This window comes from Tachysurus vachellii, chromosome 6, assembly GCF_030014155.1.
Source record: "Tachysurus vachellii isolate PV-2020 chromosome 6, HZAU_Pvac_v1, whole genome shotgun sequence".
Classification (NCBI taxonomy): domain Eukaryota; kingdom Metazoa; phylum Chordata; class Actinopteri; order Siluriformes; family Bagridae; genus Tachysurus; species Tachysurus vachellii.
The window spans coordinates 18,799,299-18,824,844 of record NC_083465.1 but is presented as its reverse complement, the minus strand read 5'-3'; the positions used below and the strand labels follow the sequence as shown (position 1 = coordinate 18,824,844).

The 25,546-nt window shown below is 38.3% G+C and overlaps 1 protein-coding gene across 3 annotated transcripts; it reads right to left on the bottom strand.

The window, feature by feature from the left end:
* Window positions 1-277: 277 nt before the first annotated feature.
* On the bottom strand, window positions 278-25,307 carry nin (ninein (GSK3B interacting protein)). Of its 3 annotated transcripts, none has more exons than XM_060872725.1 (28): window positions 25,088-25,307; window positions 21,196-21,402; window positions 20,366-20,453; window positions 18,338-18,507; window positions 16,793-16,838; window positions 15,703-15,875; window positions 15,474-15,617; window positions 15,234-15,395; window positions 14,288-14,424; window positions 13,927-14,067; window positions 13,658-13,832; window positions 13,078-13,188; window positions 12,857-12,946; window positions 12,627-12,765; window positions 12,203-12,324; window positions 10,586-11,652; window positions 7,297-7,395; window positions 7,141-7,210; window positions 6,849-7,007; window positions 6,285-6,383; window positions 6,096-6,209; window positions 5,853-5,999; window positions 5,258-5,437; window positions 5,037-5,177; window positions 4,289-4,390; window positions 4,092-4,181; window positions 1,951-2,064; window positions 278-1,840 (listed from the first exon to the last, which is right to left on the bottom strand). In XM_060872725.1, exons 2-28 carry the CDS (start codon window positions 21,391-21,393, stop codon window positions 1,625-1,627), a joined length of 4,494 nt encoding a protein of 1,497 aa, XP_060728708.1. In that variant the 5' UTR covers window positions 21,394-21,402; window positions 25,088-25,307; the 3' UTR covers window positions 278-1,624. The 3 variants fall into 3 exon arrangements, with proteins under 3 accessions (XP_060728708.1, XP_060728709.1, XP_060728710.1); XM_060872726.1 differs by having other exon boundaries at window positions 21,196-21,397; XM_060872727.1 differs by lacking the exons at window positions 278-1,840; window positions 1,951-2,064 and adding an exon at window positions 2,282-3,152.
* Between the last annotated feature and the right edge of the window lie 239 nt (window positions 25,308-25,546).

Below are 25,546 nucleotides of genomic sequence, written 5' to 3'. Positions count from 1 at the left end.
ATTTACAAGTGATCATCTTTCCCCAAAGTAATTTATTTAAATATAACACTGTAATTCACTGAAATTGATATGTTCACATCATAACATAGTTACTTAATCACATTTGAATATATTGTTTAATGTATGTGATTGGTCAGGAGGTCAAGAAAATCCCACAACTCTTCCTCTTTATGAACAACGTTTATTACTATAGCAGTGGGTTATTTGTGCCCGAGAAGCAGGCCTAGATGCAACAGGAAATCTTCATGCTCACAGAGAAAATGATCACTCAGATACCTTATTCTGTCAACGAATTTATTGCTTCATCTGATTCACAATAACCCAGCACATTGTCAGTTACTCTCCTGAATAACAGCAGCTCTTGCCAGGTAGAGTCTGGACAGTCTGGATACTGTTAACTAAGCCAGTGACAGTTGGAAAATCTCTTTGGTTATGCAACACTTCAGAAACTGTAATACAAATACTTCCTGTTTCAGCAGCATATTGTTTTATTACAGGCTTACATTCACCACCAGACTTACAGTAGGAGGCCAAACTTGCTGCCTTTATTTAGGTTTACAAAAATGCTGGTTAGGACATTTGAAGTGGTCCTTGTCTATTTCCAATGTTAATTAAAATAAAAAAATGTAATACTTCAGTGAACACCTGCACAGCATGTACAATTCATACAGGAAAGAAAATACATAACAGGCAGAAGTGCCATGCCAATACCCAAGAGGCAGGCTTTAATTGAAATCAATCTATTATAGAAAATTGAACCAAATACTGCTAATGGACAGAAAAAAACCCCAACAGATTCACAATATATTTTGCTCATAGAGAAAGTGCACTTTGCCCTTAGTATGTTTTAGGGAGTTGTGACTGTACTAGGAGACACCACATCTCTTTAGGTCCAGTATTTATAGAACAGTCAGAGATTTCATTTTTAACAAACCAATACTGTAAAACAGGGAAAGACATGGTTTAAATTTCACAAAAAAGAAAGTCTTCAATTTGTAGGAATATAATAAGGCTAATGAAGTGCAAATAGGTAACTGGAATAGTACTTGACTGATGTAAAAATAAATAAATTGTTATAGAATTTACATAGAAACTTTGTAATTTCCCTCAAAACCTTGATTTATTTTCCTAAAATAAAAAAAAGAAAAAAAGAAAATACCTTTGAAAAACTGATACACAAAATTACTGCTGAGATTCTATTTTTTAAGCAGTTTTCTTACCCAAAAACATGCTCCATCCCCAACCAGAATGGAGTTGCTCAGCTCTGAATGTTTTTTCTCAAAGCCAACTCACAAGAGACACGGATTCAACAGAACGTGTGGGGTAATTGTTTCCATGGCAACTGCTCTATAAATCACAATCTGCATCTTTAAAAAAACACAAATAAATGTGCTGCTGGAAAGAGCAAATTTAACATATTCAGGTATTTTTTTTTCCTCAGCAGAGTTTCTTTCTTCTGTGTGCTTTTTGTTTTATTTGTCAAGCAAGAATGATGGCTTCATTATAAAAAAAAACAAAACAAAAAAACAAACAAACAAAAAAAAAAAACATGACCTCTTCTCATGTCTTTTCAATAACAAAAATAAATAACAGAAACGTATATTAAAAACCATGACATGGGTCATCAGGAGCGGGTCACATGATATGGCACAGGCATTATCGGCGATGGACTGAGCTCACGAACAATCTTATTGAGGCTGGAGATTTTCTCCTCCAGGAGGTAATTCTTCTTTTCTGCCACCTTATGCCTTTGCTCACTGACTCCCAGAGCCTTCAAAAGGTGAGCATTCTCTACATAAAGATCCTTGATCAACACATCTGCTTTACTGTTCTTATTCATCTGCAGAGGAAAAGTAAAATACCACATATTTATAAGAAAAAAAGAAAAGGAAAAAAAGAAGAATCATCTATTCTGTTCAAGTGAGTTTGTGTGCATCTTCTGCTATGTACCTGTTCCCTCAGCTGGGAAACCTTCTCCTGCAACAACAGTTTGACTTTTCGGAGTGAGTGCTCCACCTCCTTCATCCTCTCCTCCATCTTTAACAGTGCCACTTCCTTCTCTTTCTGTAGGCAAACAACAGAAATATTAGATTTTCAGTTGGCAGAATAATCTATTATATTCTATTTATAATAAAATATTAGTCATATCATGTTGTTCGCAGGAAGTGACGAATAATTTAAATAAACACGATTACAAATTTACCCTGATTCTTTATTTGGTCTCAGCGTCACAAAATTATTAATACTTTTAGGTGTAGAGGGAGAAAAAACAAAAAAAACAAAAAAACACCACCACAAAAATAAATAATAAAACATAAATAATAAAACTAACAAATAAATAAATCAAATATAAAAAATAAAATTATTTAAATGTAATAACTTAAACATTTAACTTAATAGATTCTACCCACTAAATCCATTCTTTCAAATGATATTAAAAAAAAAAAAAAAAAAAGACTAAAACTTCTACACAGTACAGCAAGTGAGACACTAAAACAACCACTGATCAGACACTTCATTCAGACAGGCTGCTAGTACTATATTCAGCTCTTACACAAAGACATACACACAGGTAGTGTATCAAACTGAACCCACAACATGAAAAAAAAACAGCATCAATAAACAAATACAGTACACAAGTCTTCAGTTTTGCAGTAAAAAAAAACCATAAGTGTAAAATCATTCAACATGCAAAACATCCTCAGAGAAATAAATAAAAAAAGTTCACATTGTGAGTGTAAATGGTATAAAATACACACAACTGGGTGACATGATAGACATTCCACACATTCAAAGAGCAATGAAACAATCCGCTTTTGCTTTAAAATACAGCATTGACTTTTTCAGCCTACAATCTAGTCATCTATTACAGTGTACTACATCATAGTGTCACACATGACTGCCACTCAGTGGCAGATTCGGCCATTACACAATTCCTGCCAAGACCTCTCAGACATTCAAGCAAAGCCCTGCGGGAAGGACAAAAAACACAACACTGGCATACATACAAATTAAATAAAACACTTTTCGATGTAAGATAGGACAGGAAGAGTTCAGTGATTGGACAACATGTTATGAAGTTTAGAGGTGATTCAAAAGCCACCACTCCTCCGGTGGCTGTCGAAGTGATGAGACTGCTGCTCGGGGATCACCTGCAGAAAGAACACAGTACTATATTCACGAACACCGGTACACACTCGCAAACAACTGCTATCTTGTCCTGAGACGCCTCATCCCAAATTAATATCCCTGCTTTTACACCAGCAAGCGATATCAGTGATGCTCATTCCAGGTTCTTTCATGTGGGAGTGTAAACAGCTACCACACAGTTTGTAGATGTGCACCACTGGTCAGATGAAAAATAGGTACTTTGAAGTTCCGAAGGTGTTGATACTGGATCTGGCCACAAGGTTTGTATTAATATGCTTCTGATTCTAATGCCTTATCATTTCCAACTTACAGAGCAATGTCAGATGCATGACATCTACATAAACACAAGTATTTGCAATGGTTTATATAATCTACAAGACTGTCTTTAAAGCCAATTAGAAATAAAAATGTGATCCTGACTAATTAACCTGACCACTATTTTGATCATTACAACTGGTATAAAGCCTCACTGTACATACACATAAGCGACAATATCATGATTAAGCTTTCAGGATACATTTTTGAAATCACACAATTCATAGGAAAAGAAAAGATAAGTTTCATGCATTAGTTTTTCCATCATTTATAGCTACCTGGATGCACTACATTTAAAAAATGTAAAAACATTTGAAGGCTCTTTGACCCCTTTAAAACAAGATATTGATCAGACATTCCATTATCATTCTCCACCATGTCGAACACCAAACCATATTCTATATAGGTATGCATAGCTAAATTATCTGGAAGACACAGACTTGATAGAGGAACCAAGCAGGAACCATCACCAGCAGGTGCCATATAGAAAAACGCATGTGCTCTGATGTGAACACACTACAATAAGAGTGCAGGAGAGCAGAGCAGGAGTGACTCACATCATGAGAATCAGTAAAGCAGCCCAGTGCAGAAATGTGCATGTATAGAGTACATATACACACGCTTACATTGATGTCTGGGTTCATGTCCTCTTCTCGGGGCTGTCGCTCAGCTGACAACCGCAGTGGCGATGGTGGTAATATGGCTATAATCTCAGCCTGTAGAGACAGAACAGACCTTTGTGAGCTTCAATGTTTGGGAGCAGCTTGGGAAAACACTGGTCTATGCATATGCATGAACACTTAAGGAATGTGTGTGTATAGACCTCCATCAGTTGGGCCTCCAGTATTGTCTGTTTGTTCCTAAGTCTATCATTCTCCTCATGAAGAGTCTCAAGTTCTCTCTGCTCTTCATTACTGTCACACAGCTACACAACAAACAGGGAGCAGAAAAGGTCCATGTCAGTGTCAATGATATGATCACACACATCCGTTACATATCTGTGGTGGTCTGAGAAAACAGGAGTAGTTGTGGCTAAATTGTTTTTTTTTTCCTTGCCTAGAACACACCACGACAAAAATCTTAATCCAGTCTAAAAAGAGTCCAGTTTTGGCAAGTCTGTGATCATGATAGCCTCAGAGTCTTGTTATTGTTTGACAGGAGTGGAACCTGATAAGGTTGTCTGCTGTTGTTGCCTATCCATATTGATGTGTTGTGTTCTATTGTTTACTAGTTAACATGGTTGTAAAGACTGATTTGCGGTACTGTAACGATCTTGTCAGCTCAAAACAGGCTGGTCAATCTACTCCGATATTGCTCATAAATAAGCCAGTTCCACGCACAGAACTGTTGCTCACTTAATGTTTTTTTAATTTCTGCACCACTCCAGGTAAACTCTAGAGACTACTGAGTGTAAATATTTCTAAAATACTCAAACCAGCCTATCCAGCACCCTCAACCATGCCACAGGTCTGCATTCTGTGGTCTGATGTGAACATTAACAGAAGCTCTTGAACTGTATCTGCAATTTAAGCATTGTTCTGCCTATACACATGTACTGTACAGTACATTACCTTATTGTGTAGCTGTGTTTGCAGAGCCTCTATCTCTCGTTTAAGAGCTGATCTCTCCTGTTCTGCAGTCTTGGACAAGCTTGCCTGGTTGTGCAGCTTCTGCTGTTTCACACTCAACACCAGCGCCTCCAACTGACGAGCCTGAGAAATATGAATAACAAAGCTCACATTACAAGATGTTATTGCATTAGAGTGACCCAAAGGTATGTATGAGCTCAGACCTTCTCACGTGCAGAGTTGAGCTCTAGTCTTGCATCACTGAGCTCTCGTTGTAGCCTTTGATTTTCTTCACGCAGCAAATTCAACTCTGCCTCCATCAGCCTAGACAATTCCGGCCACACACGCTTCCCCTGGTGTGAGCTCCCTGGGACACTAGATACAGACATCTCAGCCAGACGGCACTGATGAGAAAATACAAATAAATAACTAAATAAATAAATAAACAAACAAACAGAGATCAGTCAAGTTCACCCTTGTGGAGTCCATGACTTGACAGGTCACAGTACAAGACCTCTACAAGCTACACAGCAAACTGGATACTAAGCAAACTTAGTATCATAGCCAGTATGAACTTTTTCAGTGAGATCAGACCAGACAGGCTAGCCTTTGCTCCTTAAACATATCAACACAGTGTTGGGCTCACACGAGTTATGAGGCTTCATGAACAACACTTGCGTAGTACAGTGTATAGTGAAATATGTACATCGAGACATTATAATTAAAAGGATATTACAGTCTATCAGAATATTTAAATATTATTGACCTAAATATTGACCTCAATGAGGTCAAAGCAGATTACATGGACTCATTCCCTACCTTTTCATTGGAATTCAGCAGCTGTTTATGCAGCGAGATCACTTCCTGTTTGAGAGTGTCTCGCTCTTGTTGCGTAACACGCAGGTCTGATTTCAGGCGAGTGTTCTGCTGAGTAAGCCCTTGCGATGTAAAATTCAGTGCTTGGACCTAAAAGAGAAACAAAAAATGGGGAATTCTCAGCATATATTTTAATTCTCTGTAGAGAAAAAAAAAAAGCTGACCTGTGCATATTTGTGCTCTTACCATCTCCTGTGCCTTGATCATTTGTGTACGTAATGCTTGGTTACGTTTGTCTGCCATCTGTCTTTCTTGCAAGAGTTGAGCTAGCTGAGTTTCAGCTGAACGAAGCTGAGCCATCTACACAAAAATACAGATCATAGATTTGTTTCTATGACCAATGCCCATTTGAAAAACATCTAAAAAGTAATGTACCTTTTCCACACAGCGATTCAGTTCTGCTCGTAGAAGCTTCTTCTCCTCTTCTAGCTTTTTGGTTCTGCTATTAGATGCTGCAAAATCTCCTTCTTCTATCTGTATAATGTCGATATTGAAAGAAGACAAACATAAGGAAAGCTTAATGGGTAAATTCATGTATTCATACTGGTTACAATATTTTATTCTTTCACTTAAAGACATTATGTAAAATGTATAAGAAGATATAAAACATTCCACTGTTAGAAAGCATTTTTAAAAACCTCAAAATATTTTCGCTTAAGTTGTCATATCAATAAAATGATGCCACCCCTAGTCCCTGATATGAGCAGATTTTGTTCTAGGCCTACAGCACTTTAGTACTGGAACCAAATTTATTTACTGTGAATAGTTCATGATTTGGCAGTTTTCATAACAAGCAAATAAAATATGTTTATTTAAGGGGTCACCATTTAGTGGGACCTTAAATTAAGATGATCATTGAATCTATTTCATAATAATGGCCATAAGAATTTACTCTCTTGCCAGCTGATGTAATATCATTTTTAGTGCGCTAGAGCTCACCTCACTCCTTTCATTGGAGGAACCATTTCCGTGATGGAGCATCACTTCTTCAAGAGTATGTTGAAGTGTGTCAACACTAAGTGCATGTTTTGCATTCTGCTGTGACAAAGCATTGTTCTCCCTCTCTAGTTGCTTGCCACGACGACGCAGCTCAGAAATCTGGACAGAGCAGTATTTCACTTGTTACTGCATACAGGACATTATAGCAATTGGTCATAACGGATTAAGACAGACAACGATAAACAATTTATGAAATACAATCTCTCAGCATTCTCTATTTCTGTGTGCTCACCTGCCTCTTCAAACCATCAGCCATCTTCTGAACAGTGTTTTTCTCCTTCCGCAAGTGCTCCACTTTAAGGCTACATGTAGACAGTTGGTAATAATGTTAGCCAACAGGTCTTTAAGCAAACAATTTTACTGTATATAGAGCAAACTTGATCCTTACAGCAGTTCCTGTTGCTTTTCTTTCAGGTCCTCTTCTCTCAGTTCTGAGATACTCTGTCTCAAAAGATGGTTTTCCTCAGCCAGACGTACAGCTTCATTCCTAACAAAAGTTTGCATCGTTCTTAACATTGCACAAAATTTACTTAACTACAGGAATGATTTCTAAAGCATTTAGATTAAGACATTAGGAATCATTAGAAAATACAAAAAGTACAGGGCTTTTGAAGCTTTACAGGTTCATCCCATAGATCTACTGGTTGGGTCTCCTGCCAAGCAGTCAATTCAAGTGGGGTCAGTCAAGAAACTACTTGCATAGTTGAATCAGGACACAAAGGAGTTAGAACTACTAAGATAGAGCAGCTAGCAGGGGTAGGGAGCAACAGGCCAGCTGGTTTTGCCAAGAAAGGTAAGATATCTCTCCTAGTCAGCCAACTAGAGATGGACATTTTATGGTACCTATGTTCCTGTATCTTCTTGTTGATTCTTAGGGACTTCTCCTGTAGCTGAGTAACCGCAGATTGCAGACAAGGGTTTTGTTGGTCAAACTCCAAGGAACAGTCTTTCTGCTCACACACCGTGGAGACCATCAACTCCATCTTAAAGCTAAGGTCCTGAAAGGAATCATCTGAGGAGTCTACAGGTATAGATTCAGCCTCTTCCTGCAGTGTCAAAAGCACCCTATCTTGGTGTTCAAAATCATCAGCCACCATGCTAAGTCTTGCATTCTCTTTATACATATTAATGTGCTTCAGCAGGCTTAATTGTTGCTCCTGGAACTCTTGGATATTGTAAATCCTGCTTTCCAGGTGTTGCACTGTTCTCTCAAGTTTCATTTTCTGCTTAGCCAGCTGCACATTTTCGAAGACGCATTTTTCGTATTGTGCCTGTAGCTCAACAAACTTCCACACTTTTATCTCCAATTCTATTGCATAGCCTGCCATAGCGATCAGGTCCATCCTAAAGTCATGAATCTCCTCCAAGACCTTTTGACTGGTTAGGAGTTTGCCTCTATTCAGATCTAGCATAAGCTCTAGCTTGTTATTGCACTGCTGCATGTTAACCAGATGGTTCTTCAGAGAGAGGTTTTGCTTCACGGTGCTTTTGTACTGCTCCTGAAGCAACTCCACGAGACAACTTTGGTATTTGAACTGCACTGCAAAAGCCTGCAACTCCAAAAGTTCTATAGCATGCACATATTTACCAAGCTCTTTTTCTTCTTGGTCCCTTTGTTGCATGGGATCAATGGCTAGAACCTGTTGTTGAGAAGTGGTAGTACAGATGTCATCAGTCTTAGAATCCTCTTGCTTTGGCCCCTCATGATATGAAAGTTCAGCTTGAGTAATTCTGACCACAACCTGGTTTGTCTCATTTTTGGTAATATTGCCGTTTTTGATTCCTTTGGCTCTGTCAGAAACATTTTTTGCTATGCAAACTGTACCATTTTTGACCAACACTCCAATAGGAGTAAAATCATCACTGCTCCACTGTGGAATCTCTTCACCTGCCATTGAAACAGTATCTTTGGAGAATATAGCACTGCTCAGTCCAATATTTTGTGTACCTTCATAATGTTCCGTGTTATTCACTGTATCTAGAGCTGATATCTTAGCACCTTTTGGCTTCACAATAGCCTCAGACACAATGTTGATGACTCCAAAAGCAACCACTTCATTGCTCGTTTCAGCAGGATTCTTACATAATTCTCCACCAACTAGAGACTTGGTTTCTTCAATAAAAGGTTTAGTGTCAACACTACTGTCCACAACCTTATGATCTACACCAATTTCTGTGATTTCTTCAGTGCTGGTGACACTCAAACTGCCAAAAACTAATCTTGCAGAATTCTTAATTATTCTCTCTGATTTTTTAGCAAAATCAACACACAATGGCTCATAGGTGTAATGTTCATCTTGTTCATCACTACTAGAAGTGTCAGTGTCAGTAAACTGGTCATTCACCATTTCAGTGCCTTTAGGTTTATTACCGCCTGTACATGTGAGATTCTCACCACTGAACATTTTTAAAATCTGTGTATTTGAATCGTCTGGATTCTCAAAGTCTCTTGGGTCTTCCTCCTGCAGGAACAATTGCCTTTCCAGTTTCTCATGCTGTGCTATTAGTGAATTCTCTTTCAGAACACTAAAGCCTTCTGGCTGCTCTGCCATGACAATGGGGCAATCAGGCAGAGAGAAATTCTTAATAATCTGATTACTCATAGTTTGACCTTTAATAGCTTCTCTGGCATGTGATTCCATCTGACGAATTTTAAGTGCCCGTTTGACTCTATTGCCAACAATGTTATCCAGTTTGCTCTGAAGCTGCAGGTCTCTCTCTGGTATGGCACCCATAACTAATATATGGCTATGTTCCAGCCTTTTTGGCTTTCGTGTGAGCTCTGTAACGATGGGCACCTTTTCCAACTGAAGAGCCTCCTGCAGTACTTTCCTTTGCTGCCCTGACTCCTGGGTGCTATTTTCTAGCTTTGCCTCCCATTGTGCATTGTCTGCCGCAAAGTGATGGGTAAGAGCTGTTACTTTCCTCTGGTAGTGATGTTTGAGGTTACATACATCTGTCTGAATATGCTTCATCACCGTTTCCTGGTCACCAAAAAAACTGGCCTCTACTTGTAGGATCCCCTGAGCAAAGTGGATCTCTGACTCATTCCTGTGCATGGCCAAGGGTAAACACTCAAAATTCCTACTTACACATACCCACATACTTAATACACTGTATGTAATAGTGCTTATCTATCAGACAGTGTGCTTAGGCCTGTAATCTGTGGTCGACACTTTACATCAATACTTCCTTTTAAACCTCAATAGGGTATCTGTATAAAAAAAATTGGTAAATTCAATCAACTGTTCTGAGTAATCTCTAGCATCAGACAACTGCTATTTTCTGTGGGAAGATAAAAAGAGAAAAAAGAAAAAGAAAAAAAAAAAAAAAAAAAAGACCAGGCTATATTCATTTTCTGCTGAACAATAAAGCAAAATAATATTTAGTATTACTGTCTAAAAGCTGTGTGCAATGATCTTTTCTAAATACTAAGAATTTAAGGTAATTTAGAAATGCCAATTTTATATAAATGTTTGTTGTTTGACATCAATGCTATAACTTTCAGAAATCATCACAGAACTTGTTATGAAACAGGCAGGGTACTGTCTGGAAGAAAAAAATGTTTACTAGAATGTTAAAGGAACGATAAAATGACGAGCTATGCCATTTTTACAGACATATACAAGTTAAAAGGCAAGAATGTATGTATCAGAATATGATGGTTTGTGTCTTACCTCTCCTTTGCAACGTCTGCATGTAGTTTCTCCAACATGCAGCTCAGCATCTCTCTCTCTTCACCATGTTTCACACTCAGCACCTTAGTGGCCTCCTGGTGTGCCTGTTCCATTTTTACCAGTTGTTCTTCCAGCATTTTCTGCCACCTCTGTTCTTGCTCCTTTCCCTGTGTCTGGAAATGTGCTCTCTCCTCATCTAGCCTGGCCTGCAGCACCTCCTCATGCTGCTCATGCAGCTGAACTCGCTCTTTTTCCCACTCCATAATTCTATGCTCCATGTCTTCCTCTTGGGCCTGCAGTCGCTCCCTTTCCTGCTGTAAACACTTCTGCAGCTCAGTATGATGTTGCTCATGTAAAAGCATGAGCTCCTTTTCCCACTGCTCTCGGAGCCTTTTACTGCTTTCCTCCTGTTCCTTCTGCGTATGTTCTAACTCCTCCTGAAGTTTTATCCTATTGCTCTCCTCTAGTTGCTGCTTGTCACACTCCCACTCTTCTCTGAGCCTCCTCTCTAATTTGACTCGCTCCTGCTCGGCTCTCTGCTGCACCTCTTCTAATTGAACCCTTAGCATCTCCTCATGAACTTTTTCAAGATGCTGACTTTCTTTTTCCAACTCATCTGCGAGTATCTTCTCTGCTTCCCCCTTCTGCTTCTGTAGGCTGGTCTTGAGTGTCTCTGTATAGTGCAGTTCCATTTGGGTAAGCTTTTCTACATGAGCCCTGCTCAGCTCTTCTTTGTCCCTTGTGCTGCTCTCCTCTTGCTCCTCCAGGAGCTTGAGCTGCTCCTCTAGCTTCAATGCCTGGATCCTGGCATCCTGCACCTCTTGGCTGAGAGCATCAACCTGCTGTTGGTAAACAGCATGTAGCTCAGCACGCTCGTCACTCTGCTGAGCCTCCATGCTGCGTCTCTGCTGCTCTAATTCCTCCTGCAAATTTCTAGCTGTCTCCAGTGCTTTGTTCAATTCTTCCCTCACAGTCTCCACCTCCTGCTGATGCTGTAAGGAGAGAAGACTCCTCTCCTTCTCAAAAGAGGATTTTTGTTCTTCTAGCTTATGCTCATAGCTGTTCACCTACAGAAAATGCATATGTGTTTAATCCATTTGTATCTGCTCCAAGATTCATTTCTTTTACTTGATTTAATCAAATATGTGGGGTGTAAAACTAAAATAATTAGCATGAAAGCACCCTATTGAGGCAAAGTGTCCCAACATGTTTAAACAAGTCTTTTTTGTTGTTGTGGATGAACTTATGTTAAAAAGCACTCCATATGTACAAACTGTCCTTAGTAAATACAAGGCACCAGAAATCCAACCTAAATACACTGAATGATTGAGAGAAAGGACTATGACAACTCAGCAAGCATGGAGCAATATTTCCAAAAGTTCTTATTACAATATTAAAAACATTAACAAGTAAAAAATATAGACCGTTTTAGGAAACTCATTTTAAAAAATTACTAAAGTGGTAGGGGATGGTGCAAATGAGTCAAGGTTTTCATATATTAAAAACTATAAAAAGAGGAAAATCAGAGAAACAACGACTGCCAATAAGAAGACATCATAGATGCTTCGAGCATGCTGCACTTGATATGTGTGAGAACATCCTGCGTGTGAGGCTGACCATGGAATCCAACTGGTCTCTGATGTCTTCCAGCTCTCTGATGTGTTGCTCTTTCAATTGCTCCAGCATCATTTCTGCCTCCAGGCTCACGTTAAACGGTTGCCCTTCTTCAGAACCTAGGCCTAGGCGAGCACACACACACATACACTTCAGCATTTCTGCCACAGCAATAAGTCCTGCAAACATGGGATATATGCACATGTACAGACAGAAGACTAATTAATAAAAAAAAAAAGAAGCCTCCAAATACTGCCAGACAGCATCAGAACTGTTTCATATAACTGTACTGGAGTGAAGAAAACTTATTCCAAAAGATACTCTCATAACTGAGGGAAATTTAGTGACGGTATAGACATTTCTTAACACTGACCAAAATGCATGCATCTCGCATGCATCAGTGAGTGAGAGAGAAAAGAAGAATCACCTTGGTCCGACTCCATGCCAGGACTCTTGCTATCCAGCTCATCAGACAGAGATGGCATGAGGGAGGACTGCGGAGCTCGGCTTAATGCACGAAACTCCTCCAACTGTGCCTGCAGCTCATCTATACGATCCTGCAGTTCCTAAACAGCACAGACAAAAAGGCTTTAACATGCAATAAAGGAATTGAAAGAAAGCTATTAAATAGAAGAAAAAAAAAGTTGAATTTCTAACCTGACACTGCTCCTCATAGCTGTTACGCAGTTGCCTGAGACGTTCCTCCTGCTGATAGAACTCAGCATTGCTCAGGTCCAAATCACCAAACTATAAAGACACACAAACAAAAAAAAAATGTATATATAGTGATACTTCCAAATACAAAATGACTAAAAGCTATAGTGGTCAGAAAAGGTGACAATTAAGCACAAGAATGTGTTTTTTAGTTGGGCTAGTACCTTCTCCCTTAGAACATTGTCCAGGTTCTTTTGTAGTTTGTTCAGCTGGGCCTCTAGTTCCATCAGCCGCTGTGTGCTGTCCAGCAGTTCTGCCTCCAATCGGCCATTTTCCTAAACATTCAGTTTGTTTATATTCATTCCATGATAAGTCACACAAATCATTTAAAATTACAATAATAAAAACATTCTATTTTACCTGTAAGGACGTATGGATAGTACTTAATCTCTAAATTATATAATTCACAGATATCATAGGACAGGTCAACTGTCCATGGAGTCAATAAGGCACGGGAAAAATTCCAGAGTGCATAGACACGCAAGACACTTGGAGCACAGTAATATAAGATTACATCTAGCTCCATGCAAGAGATAAAGCGGGTGGGAAGAGACATTAGACATGGTTACTGAGAGATTGCCATGATAAAAACAAATGCTTATTATTTGTAATCATTTTCTAACGCTCTGAATGTTAGAGGTACCAAAGCTTGGTCCAGCATGCTCAAGCACAGGTTAGTTTTCAAAACTTTGTACTTGGTTTGAAAAAACATCACAGAGACAAAGATTATGGTTACTCAATTACCTTAATAGTCAGAGTGAGGTGTTCTCTGAGGAAGGTTTCATCTTCTCTGACCCTACTGATTTCCACTTCCAGTTCTTCTTTCTGTTGAATGGCCTGTTGCTGTACAAGCTCCACCTCTTTGCTCAGCTCTGTTTTCAGAGCCACTACACGGTCCTTATGCTCCTGCTCCAACTTCCTGTATAAACCAAAAAACAAGTTACTAAATCAGAGCATTGAGGGATTCAAGTTGAAAGGTCACATATGGATAAATATTAGAGATCAAGTTTTACCGCAGGTTAAGATTGTTGTTGCGTTCGATGGCGGAGTGATGCTCATCCACCTCAGAGGCCAGCTGGGACTTGAGCTTCTCTGCTTTTTCCAAATCAGAATGAAGCTTCTTTTTCTCCCTGAGCTCTAGATCTACACGCTCACTGGCATACACACACACGGAATCACAAGAATATACAGGATTAATTCCTCAATTTAGCATTATAGATTCAGCCCTAATTTTTTTTTTCCGCAAATCCAGACAAACATGGCTTACTTGTTGCAGCATTTGTTTTTTTTTTTTGCACAAAAAAAGATGTATGCAGGAATATTGAAAAGATATATGGATGTTAAAGACCCAGTGTGTGTTCTGAGCAGACTTACAGTAGGTATCTAATCTCAGCCTTAAAGCTTGCCAGTGCTGCTTGGTGGATGGAGTTCCTTGTGACCATAAGCTCGTTCTCCAGAGCTGCAGTCAGTTCACTCAGATTCACTTTTCCCTCCAGGCTGAAATCTAGAGCCTTTTCAGTCACACACAAAGTTTTATTTGAATCCAAGTAGAAGATTGCTAGACAAAAGGATCCAAATGGTCTCAATATGCAAAAAACTTTATTAAATCTTTAAACCAAAATTATTTACTGAATCTACTTAGCATGCAAATGCATTCCAATATGAATGAGACTAAGTGTATAAACTTACACAATTGTAGTGATATACAATGTTTTTATATTACATAAAACACAGACGCTAAATTTTCCCTATCTATAAGGAAAACAAATTATATGTAGGAAATTTCAAATTCAATTTATTTACCAAACCATATATTAGTTTCTAGTTTCTGAACCTAAGCTATATTTTAAACATGACAGACAACCCACAATTCAAACAATGCTTAATTTTAGAATTTTCTTTTTTACATTAACATACAGTTACACTGAATATTAACATTCAGTTACAATAAATCCTGAATCTTTAGTCCTATTCTCTTTAGGAAAAGACGTCTACTATCTCTTACATTAAAACCCATGTCGTGAGCAGTTATGGTACAATACATATATCGTATATTGCCATTTAAGATTCAGTCAGTATAAACTATATGTATCAGCTGTAATTAAGTAAGACATAAATACACAAGTAAGTAATAAAATGCATTTACTCAGATCCATTTTCTCAAATAAGTCACACAAAAGACTAAGAATAAGAATGTTTTTACTCGATTTGTGTTTGCAAATGAAAGACATACATGGGATTTTTTTTTCAGAAGGCAGATATTTATAGAGTGCATTAGACCTAGTGTACATATAAGTGTGTGTATGTGTGTTGCACAAACCTGCAGGATTTCAGAGCTGTTCTCTACACCGTCTTCTATCCAGGTATCCAGAAGTAGCTCCACTGCAGTGTGTCCTGTTCCATCATCTAATTCAGAAAACAGCCGCAGTCCGATTGTACTGCTCATTGCAGATGAGATCCTGCGACCCATCTCATCAAATGGCTGAAAGATTTTGTGTCATTGGATTATATGACTATATGACTCGTGTGTGCGTGTGTGTGTGGTGAACAGATGGGTTACCTGTGTAAAGTGATGTCTCTTTAGCTGTCTGTATGGGGTTGAGGCAGAAGGAGTAGGAGGTTTGCTATTGGTTTGGATGCAAGATACAAACTCCATCACACTCATATTCTTCTCTTGTGCAGACTGAAATACTTCCTCTCCTACCTAAAACACACATACACAAACATGGCTCCATGAGCACAAAGACAGATATTTATGCATTTATGCTTTTGTGTGTGTGTCTGTGTACCTCCAAGCCAAGGTGCTGGCAGAGTGTGCGTAGTTGTTGTAGGGTAGCTGTGCCATGCAGGGGCAGTGAGAACTGGTGGCAGGCATTGTACAGTCTCTCCTCCAGGTCACTGGAGGGTGCCATGCTACCCCATGGAGTACCTGGCTCATCTGGGTTCCACAGGTGCAGCTGACCTACACACACAAGCACAAGCATGGATGTTGAAGTAGAAAAATGTAATAAAACATTAAAAAATAAAGTAAGGTAATGTTTGTTTCAACCACAGATTTGCATATGAGAGATCTAGATAAATATTTATCTGCTCCAGTGGAACAGATTACATAAAAGTGCATTTTGCCTATAAAGCATTTTAGGAATGTATAAGGAATTCACATGACAAAAATCAAGGCTATATTGTTATATTGCAAATAAATGTTCTAACTAAATCTAACTATAGCTTACTCAGTTTTGGAGACAGAATTCACAGGCTAACACAATGTTTTCTATCTAGGGAAAGACCGCTTTAAGTTAATACTGAAATCGGTTTGTATCCAGCTACAAGATCATTTAAATGAAACAGAAACAAAAAAAACTTTCTATAAAGGTTTACCCATTATCCTTTCAGTTTTGTCTGGCTGAAGTTACAACAGCAGTTAAAACATTCAGGCAAAGGTTTGTTCACTTGCTGAGGTTGTTGATGTTTTTAGATTTTATAGCGTATTAGTATTATTTTTATATAGTATATAGAAATTATACACTACCAATATAGAATCTATTGCAACTGTAACCGGCTTATTCAAGGATTAAGATCATAAGTAATCCTGGATAATATAAAATGCATATGATTATTTTAGTTCCTCTTGCAAAGCAAGAACATTAAATAAAAGAACACGGTTAATAGACTAATAAAAGGTTGCCACAACACACAAATTATGGTTGTTAAAATAAACACAGCATACTTTAGGGTTACATTTTTTGTCATATACTGTATACACATCCAAATTACAGAGAAGAAATCACCAGTATTGAGGTTCTTTACATCACTTAACAGAAGGAGGACATTATAAGGTCACACACACTATTGTTTAGCTTTACAGTTTGATAAACTTACCCTCTGCTTCATATTCCTCTGCATTGCTAACGTCAGCGTTCCAGCGCTGAAACACACAAAAAGAGCTGAAGTTATAACAAGAGAAAAGTGAAAATTAGTTGAACTGTAGGGGGCACCACTAACAAATTTAACACAGAACTCAGCTCTTAAGTATTTGCATCAGCAAAATCACCGCACTGACACTGGCATATGCATGGCAGTCAAACTCCCATCAACACATTTTCATATTGTCAAGTGACACTAGTAAATGGGGAGGGAGTGTGTGTGCGTGTGTGTGTGTGCATGCGCACAAACACAAATGTGTGTGTGTGAATTAGTAAACAGGGGAAGGGAGTTATTATACCCTCTTTCTATTGTGAGTTTTTCTGGGTGTAGAGAACAGATGGGGCTCAGAGTATCGGTATTCAACATAGTGGGGGTAGTGACATTGTTCCTTGGGCCAGACCTGCTGCCCTATGCCTGCACACACGCACACAACCTCTGCATCTGCTGGGGTTAGAGCTGAGCATTGTTTGAAAACCATCATCAAAAAACAAGGCCATGCTTCATATCAGCATGTGTTCACTATAGCCTGCACCTGCTAAAGAATAAGTATGCCTGCCACTACACACACACCACTATATATGCATTGCTTTAATGATAATATCAGACTGTAAAATAAATAAGCACTGAAATATAAAGAAGCCTTAGAATAAACAATATTACTACTTACAAGGAGGGAAATAAAATATATGGATCTGAAAATTTCTAAACATCACATCTCACAATTATTCTCATATCCTACAACAGTTTTGAATGTGGCTTCTCAAAATGTTTGAGAACCCCTACTTTACACAATACACACTAAACTGACTGTCAGCAGCCACATGCCCATAGACATGTAACCCTGTGCAGTCACACATGCTTATTAACAGGCAGGCCAACAGGCGTCTGCGTTTTCACTACAGATTAAACAGGCTTCTGTTCTCACAGTGTCACTATGACACCGGGATAATGCACACAGCTGGGGATTTATACATACACACACTTACACACACGCTCTCTTTCTCTCACACACAAACACTATTTGATGGATTCAGTGAGTTGAATCTTTCAGTTGAAATACTGAAGCCAACATCCTAGCTAACAGCACACTTAGTGTGGGAAATAGGGCAAAAATTACACAGGACTACTCAGTAGTCGGTGCAGGATTATATTATATAGCACCAAATTTAATAAATTCAAAATAAAATCTCTACAGGAATGTGTTTATTTAAGGTGAAAAAGACAATGTGAGAATGTCTCCAGTTATCATTTGAGTCACTCATGCTGGTCCTGTTTTGACTGCTATTTACTATCTCCATGGCAAAAATTTCTCTTATATTCAAATATGTTCTTTCTTGGTTATGTGCTGTACATTTTGAACATTCCTTTCATACTATTTGAAGGCTGAAAACTGTCTTCTAGGTGCAGAATATTTTTTCCTGACTTCTGGTTCCAGCAGGCAGAGGAAGGGTGTGTGTGTGTGTGTGTGTGTGTGTGTGTGTGTGTGTGAGTGTGTGTTACCTCACGCTTAACAGGCAATGTCCCATCGCTGGTCCTTGTGGTATCCTCCTCCTCTCTTTCCACCGACGATGTGTTTGCAAGATCTGAAATGGAGCGTGTGAACTCTGGTGTGGACCGACGACCATAACGCTTAGTGCCCTTTACAAAGCGAGGCTGTACCTCTGGGGAGACTGGACAGTGACAATCAGACAGATGCACACGTTGGTCATTGAGTACGGTCTGTGGTGTATAGCAATTTATGCTAAAAGCCTGAAGCCTAATTTTCATGTCTTTCCCTCATTTATCAAGTATTGTTCTCAATTCATTTCTGACTAAGCATACACAATGTTTTTAGTTTATATACAGCTACCTTGTATCTGCACTGGTCACTGATGATTTTAGGTTTACAATACTGACTGTAGCCCATGAACTTCCTTGTGCTATAAAAGACTTTCAGTGAGTCTCTACTCTGTCAAAAAGTGAAAAGAGACAATCATAGGCTAATCAGTGATTCCAGTGAATGCATCGTTATAAAAGAGCCAGACCTGACAGGACCTAGAGACTTAAGAAGGAAAGCTCTCTACTTTGACAGTGTCGTCATCTATTTCAAGACTTCCTGATATAGAGTAATCCTCTTTAAGAATCTTAACCTTGTTTCCAAATACCTAGACAGGAAACATCTTATTCTAGACACACAACTCATAGAATAACCTTCAGCATTACAGCCATCTTGTGGCTAAGGTTAATTACTGTATGTAAAGTTTAATATTCTTATTACACATAATGCACTAAAACCAAACTAAAAGCAGACCATTTACCATTTCAAAAATTGGTCTCCTAGTAAAATATTGTGGCAGGGTTTCACACCCCTTAGTCTGATTGCAGATTTTATGTATTTAGTTAATTAGAATTTTGGCTTGCCCACACACACACACACACACACACACACACACACACACACACACACACACACACACCACAGGATATGTAAGGCTAAAAATCTCATTGTCATTGGTCAAAAAAATATAGCAGTGTAAAAAGGTCCACTTTTTCCATTTATAAATGACCAAAATTAAGAGAGTCCGTTCTAAATACATGCCTACATAATAATTATATATATAGCTCTACAGCTCTCAGATTCAAACAAAATGCTGTCCAAAGACTAATAACACGTCACGTTTGAGTAAGCTCCTGAAGTGGTGATGATACAGAGTCTAATTGTTTCCTCACTGCAGTCATGTAGAGCTTGAGATCATTTCACTTCAACCAGACTGAGACAACATCACTCTGAAGCTTACAGATTGTGTTTTTAATCTGCACCTGAGGGCTATTTCTGCGCCCACACTTGCCTATATAAAGGGTTTCATTCAAATGGACTGAACACTGCATATGCAAAAGCTTGACAGAAATAAGGTCAACTCTGTGGTGGATTAAAAAAGAAAGTCCAGTTTTTTCAGAGATGGCACTAAAGTGTTAACAGCCCTCATTGTCCTAGGCTATGCTGACTCATGTATTAATACTATTAGTAATTCACTGTCAGAATACCTTAACCTGTTTAGGATTAAGACCATATTAGTGGCATTATTGCTTTAATACCACTACTACGATGTTTCAGGGCCACAGGTTCTGTTTCACACGGAGCCATGTTATGTGATCTGTACTTTAAGTAGCAAAGAAGTGTAAAATATTTACAGAGAATTTGCCATTTTAAGTAGGTGGAGCTCAGCACAATCACAGCGTTATGCTGACTGACTGTTTGGCCCTGTAAAGTGTTACTATAGAGACATGAAGCAAAAGCCCACTTAGACATTGGCTAATGTCCATCTCATTAACATCAGGCAATCAAGCTAATGAGAACAGCCTACACTGCCACACAGACAGGGCACTTCACCAAGATTGCCAGGCTTAAACCACTCACTCATTTTCTACCGCTTATCCGAAGGCTTAAACCATTTGCGTTAAAAAAAATGTTTAAAAGAAATTAAAAATAAAAATAAAAAATTAAATATGATAATCTAACTTCAAAACAGACACAGAAGATGATGTTACCTGGCCGAGGAGGGTTTTCATTAGCTATTGAATCTTCATTGGAGGAAAGCACCAGAATCAAAGCGTCCTTAAACTGTTCAAATTCAACCTGCAAGATGGAAAAACAAATGACGGTATTCAACATCTTTACAGAATTTAATAAAGAAAGCAGGTGCAAACCTGTAGCCTTTAGAGGTTTTTAAGAGTTTGGCTCATATACAACCTTCTGAAAATGACCTTTAAAGCTAATGGCAGCTAATGTGTAATACTGAGTTGCCCTGCAGCTGCTCCCCTGTGATGAAGAGCAAAGATTAAAGATCCCAGCTAAAATCGGACAAATAATCTTCAACACGCCTATTAATTAAATCCTGGTTGCCTGGTGACTAAGGGAATTGTGGGTGTACCCTGAGTGGTTTGGGTAGCAACAGCTGCCCTAGACAATAACACACTTCTGCATATGGAGGTTCCCTTTGTGGATTATGGCACTCTTATAAAAGGGTAGGGGGTGTACGAGGCAAGTAGTAGATGCTGTGCAAGTGCATGTGTCTTTTGAGGTTCACGCTATTGTTAAGCCAGAATGAAGGATCAGTGATCCTCAACAAGTGCTCTTCCCCCACATTAACAACAAAAGACTGGTCCAATCTAGCACACATGTATGTTGTATAAGGGGCAGAGAAAACAGCACAAAAAAAGACCACAATGGATTTGCTCTAAAAATGATGTAAAATTACATTTAATTCAAAAGCAGATCACAGCAAGGAACTCTTTTGATTGGCATCCATTCAAAAAACATGCTGCTTTTCAAGTTTACAGACATCCTAGAGTGCATCTGATGTATAATCGATTCTTACTCGTGTGTTTATTTGGTCCTGTGTCTTGAATAGTGTTTGTAGGAGCGTGTGTAGTGCTTGGTCAGACAGCTGTAGAGCATGACAGAGCTCTGTTAGCTCCTCTGGGCTTAGTGAACCAGCACCGCTCCCATCGAAACTCTGAAACACCTCCCTTAAGCGCTCCTCATGCTGATCCCTCTGATCTCCCTCTCCATCCATCAGCCTGCACTGCATGAAAACACACACATACAATTCATAGGATATCATTAGAAAGATTTCAAAGCTACAGAAAAGCAAGCAAAAAAAATTCAATAAACATGGATCTGTCCAATAATCCCGATCCATCAAAGCTAAATGACAACTTAAACATTGCTTAGTTTAATTTTTCTTGGAAACAAAACACTGTCAAGGTGTAGGGGGCAACTGGATTGGTACTGGATCAGACTGACCATGTTTCATAAGAGGAACATGTGTGATGTTGGTTGTCATGAATCTGCACATATGTATGACACCACCATGCCTGTAAGAGTTTCAATAATATAATGGAAGCTTGTAGAGTCTCAGCTCCTGTTCATTATTGATATTGACACACACACAAACAAAATCTAAATCTAAAATGAAATCTTTGCAAATGATTCCTTACGCAATTAGTTGAACAAGTCTGTAGAATTACTACCTATGACAGTTTTTGCCTCCTCAGAATGTTTGAGAGGTCATATGATTGGGCTGATAGAGGAGATCACACAAAAGGAAGTAGATTTACAGAAACAGGCAGGAAAAGTCATTTAAGGGAAATGACCTAAAACCAATCCCTTAGCTAAACACAACAATTATGACACTGCCTTCAGAGAGACTTTAGACAGACATACACGCACATACTTGTTCACGATTTTGTCAAAAATAAATTATACACAATTTCCCCAATTACTCCATCTCTACTCCATCAACTAATTTATGTTTGCTTTCTGTAGGCTGTTTTTTTGTACTGCCATGTATGTATTGGCACTTACTTGTTTACTTCATTCATTCATTCATCAGTAATGATTTTAAAGGTGTTCAGGGTCACAGACATGCGCAAACACACACAACTAGAGTTACTTTGACATCTTCCTTCATGTATTTTTGGACAGTGGGAAAAAACAAAAAGCCCAGGAAAAAACACACAAACAGATACACACAGACTCACAAAAGTAACTTGAGCTCAGGATTAAACTGAAGACCCTGAACCTGTGAGAGAGCTATACTACATAAACCTTTCAAACAAACAAAGCACTTCAATTCAGATTTTGTTTACTACCTCCTTTCAGATGCCAAAATCCTAGATGACTATTGCGTTCAAGAATGTAATGTTTTTGTTAATGGTCACAGAAATCAATTAAGTCTAATGAGATTAATAAAAACCTCAAATCAGTTTAATGCATGATGATTTAAACATGCAGTTTGAACAAATCTTTTATTTTATTTTTTTTAACTACACAAAAGAAGCAAACTGAAATATGAAACATATAAAGTCTTCACTGATCAACTACATCTGTGATAAGAAATCATTTGGATAAGTTTTGTTTAAATGCAAATATGGTCTACCAGCTCTTATATAAAGGACAAAGGTGTTTTTTTTAAATAACAAAAAACATGAACCACAATGAAGTCTTTGACTATTACAGGTCTGTGTGTTATTTTTCTGGAGTGTACTGTGTGTGTTTTATCACTGGGGAGACACCTGGCCACTCAGTTCACTTCGAGGACCACTGATGGTCACTGATGAGGAGCAGCTGGGCCTTAAAATCTCCTCCACATGCATCAGGTTTGTGTGTATGTCTCTGAGTGTGTTGAGAGAGCAGACTCCCTTTGTTGTTGCTTTCACCATACTGTCTCTGAGCTACTGTAACATCAACCTGAGGAATAATAAATCAACCAAGGTCATGTAGCTCTCACACCAACACACACACACACACAACAAAAACTATAAACAAACTGCTGTGACCCATCCATAACAAAGAACAGACCATGTACTAGGGGTAAGTCACATACCAATATAGCACTATAACATCATAAAACTTGAATAATCATTCTTTCATGGTGTCTCAGAAAATATCCAGGGACAAGCATCCTTTAAAAAGATGATGATCATAATTTTTAACACTTCCCTAATTAATACCATAATCAACTCAGAGCTTAGATAAAGCTAGCTAATTGCCTAAAGTTAAATAGTATTTTATTGACTGGTTCAGTAAATCCCATTTGTTCATTTGAAAACAATTTGCTAATCAGTGTGAGATTTTTTTTAAAGATTCAGTTTACATTCAATTAATGTATTAAAACACAACTAAATTTGCTTCTAAATTGACTGAAGGTGGTGATACAATTGTGGTGATAATAATCAAGCAAAATAACCTATAAGATCATTTTAATTAATACTATACAGTCTGAAATTTTTAAAGTGTAACCTTGGCTGACTCTTTGATTGTCAGCTGTCTGAGAGACGTCACTAAGTGTGAAATAAAATGCTATAGACTGAAGCACACACATGCGTTTCACAACTGTAAAAGGTAACATCTTTAGCACACAGCACACACGGTCATGTCCATTCTCAGTGGTCGTAAACCCTCCTGTAGTTACAAACAGCCATGTGGATGTGTGTTTGCAAAAGCAAGCCATAAACCATACTTCAACTACTAAACGTGTTTCCAATATCGGACAGCAAAATTTATTCTGTTATATCTGTTAATGTTTACACACACAAAAAAAAAATCATCATTCCGATCAGTGCGTGTTCAGTGAGCTGAACCACTTACAGCTCATTAAACAGAAGCCTGACAACAAATGGGAGTAATCACTGTATGCAACAGTGTGTTTTTCACAAACATTAAACACTATCTGCCTGGAACAGAGTTGTTAATATAAACAAACAAAAATAATCATAGGGCTTTTTCATTAATAACTGAAAATCCAGCTCTGCTTTGAATGATTATCCTGGTTGTCCTGGGTTCCTATTAACATGTTTATGTGTATGTTAGCATTTGTCACATGACGAGAGGTTTCTTTTGTGTTTATATTTGTAACTGTAACCCTATGTTACAATAATTCCTTCAATTACTTCAAATAACTGGGATTTTTCTTTAAATATTTCTTTTAGTTACCACATGGATAAAAAAAGTATACAAAACCTTACATTTGATTACTTTCAGCTTTTTAATAACTGTATGGTTGTAATCTCTCACCTGATGAGTTTATTTTGGAAATCAATACCGTTTAACCAACATGACTGAGAAATACAAGGGGAATAAAATGTCAACAAAACATGACTTAACAATAGTTTAAAACTTCCATTATGTTCAATGAAGTGTCGTTAAAAGAAAAACAAATAAAAGGGAAGTCCAAAAAGCCCTTTAAGAACACTTACATGAGACAGCTAACAATGTAACAAAGCAGAAGTAGCAGCTGCTACAGTAAACGAGACGCTTCCAAAGTGAAGACCAACTTCCGCTGACCAAAAAGATAAGAGTGATACAGTAATAACCACCGGCAATGTCCTAAAGTCAACACTATCCTTAAATAATGCACATTCTGCAAAATACTAGGCCTTCATTAAGAGACTACTAAGCAGATTATTGGGTCATTTTAGTTGTCCAATACGCGTCCACAGTGAAGTATAACCGGTAACGTTTGTGCCCCTAGTTCTGATTCTACTTGTTTGGGTTTTTACGCTTTTTATAAGCAAAAACACGAGATATTGAGTTCTGTAACACCGGAAATTACAGACCCATGATTCAGAAGTATGCATGAACAGAAACTGTACGTTTTAAATCCAGCGCCCACACATAACCGTGCGCTCTGGTGACATAAGCAGTTTGAAATTACAACCCAAAGATGTCGGAAAGTTAATCAAACAAGTTGAAAACACAAAACATACCCAATCCTCTCAGTATACGGTGTCGTACACGCTCTCCTTATCTTCGCTTGGGGAAAAAATCATCCAGAAACAGAGATGCGTTCCAGCGTGAATTAACGCTCATGCACACAAACACAGTGTGGGATTGAGCTTGAGCTCCAACTGTTATCGAGCTGTAACAGCTGCAGGTCTCTTCATCTCGTCCTGCTGAGGGATTCCGACTTCGACTGAATCTTTTTTTTTTTTTTTTTTTTTGAGATTTTTGAAGCACTCTTCAGAGAGGAAGAGGAGGGACGCAGAGACTGATTTGTTCTCTAGCACCACTAACGGCTGGTTTAAAACAGTGCAGCAGTGTGAGCATGTGAACGCAGAGCATCTGATGTGTATCTACAGTCAGTGACCACTTATTAGTTACAGCCACCAATTTGTAGGTGCAGTTTAAAGTGTACAATTATTGACTGTAGCATATTAATCTTATGG

What these genes read in the sequence shown, in the direction of transcription:
- nin (XM_060872725.1), bottom strand. Translation starts at nt 21,393, where the DNA reads ATGGATGGAGAGGGAGATCAGAGGGATCAGCATGAGGAGCGCTTAAGG. An exon ending in TGAAAACCCTCCTCGGCCAG is followed by an intron (nt 18,508 to 20,365) that starts GTAACATCATCT and finishes GTCACTGTCCAG; the next exon opens with TCTCCCCAGAGGTACAGCCT. An exon ending in GCTGAGATTAGATACCTACT is followed by an intron (nt 14,068 to 14,287) that starts GTAAGTCTGCTC and finishes TGTGTATGCCAG; the next exon opens with TGAGCGTGTAGATCTAGAGC.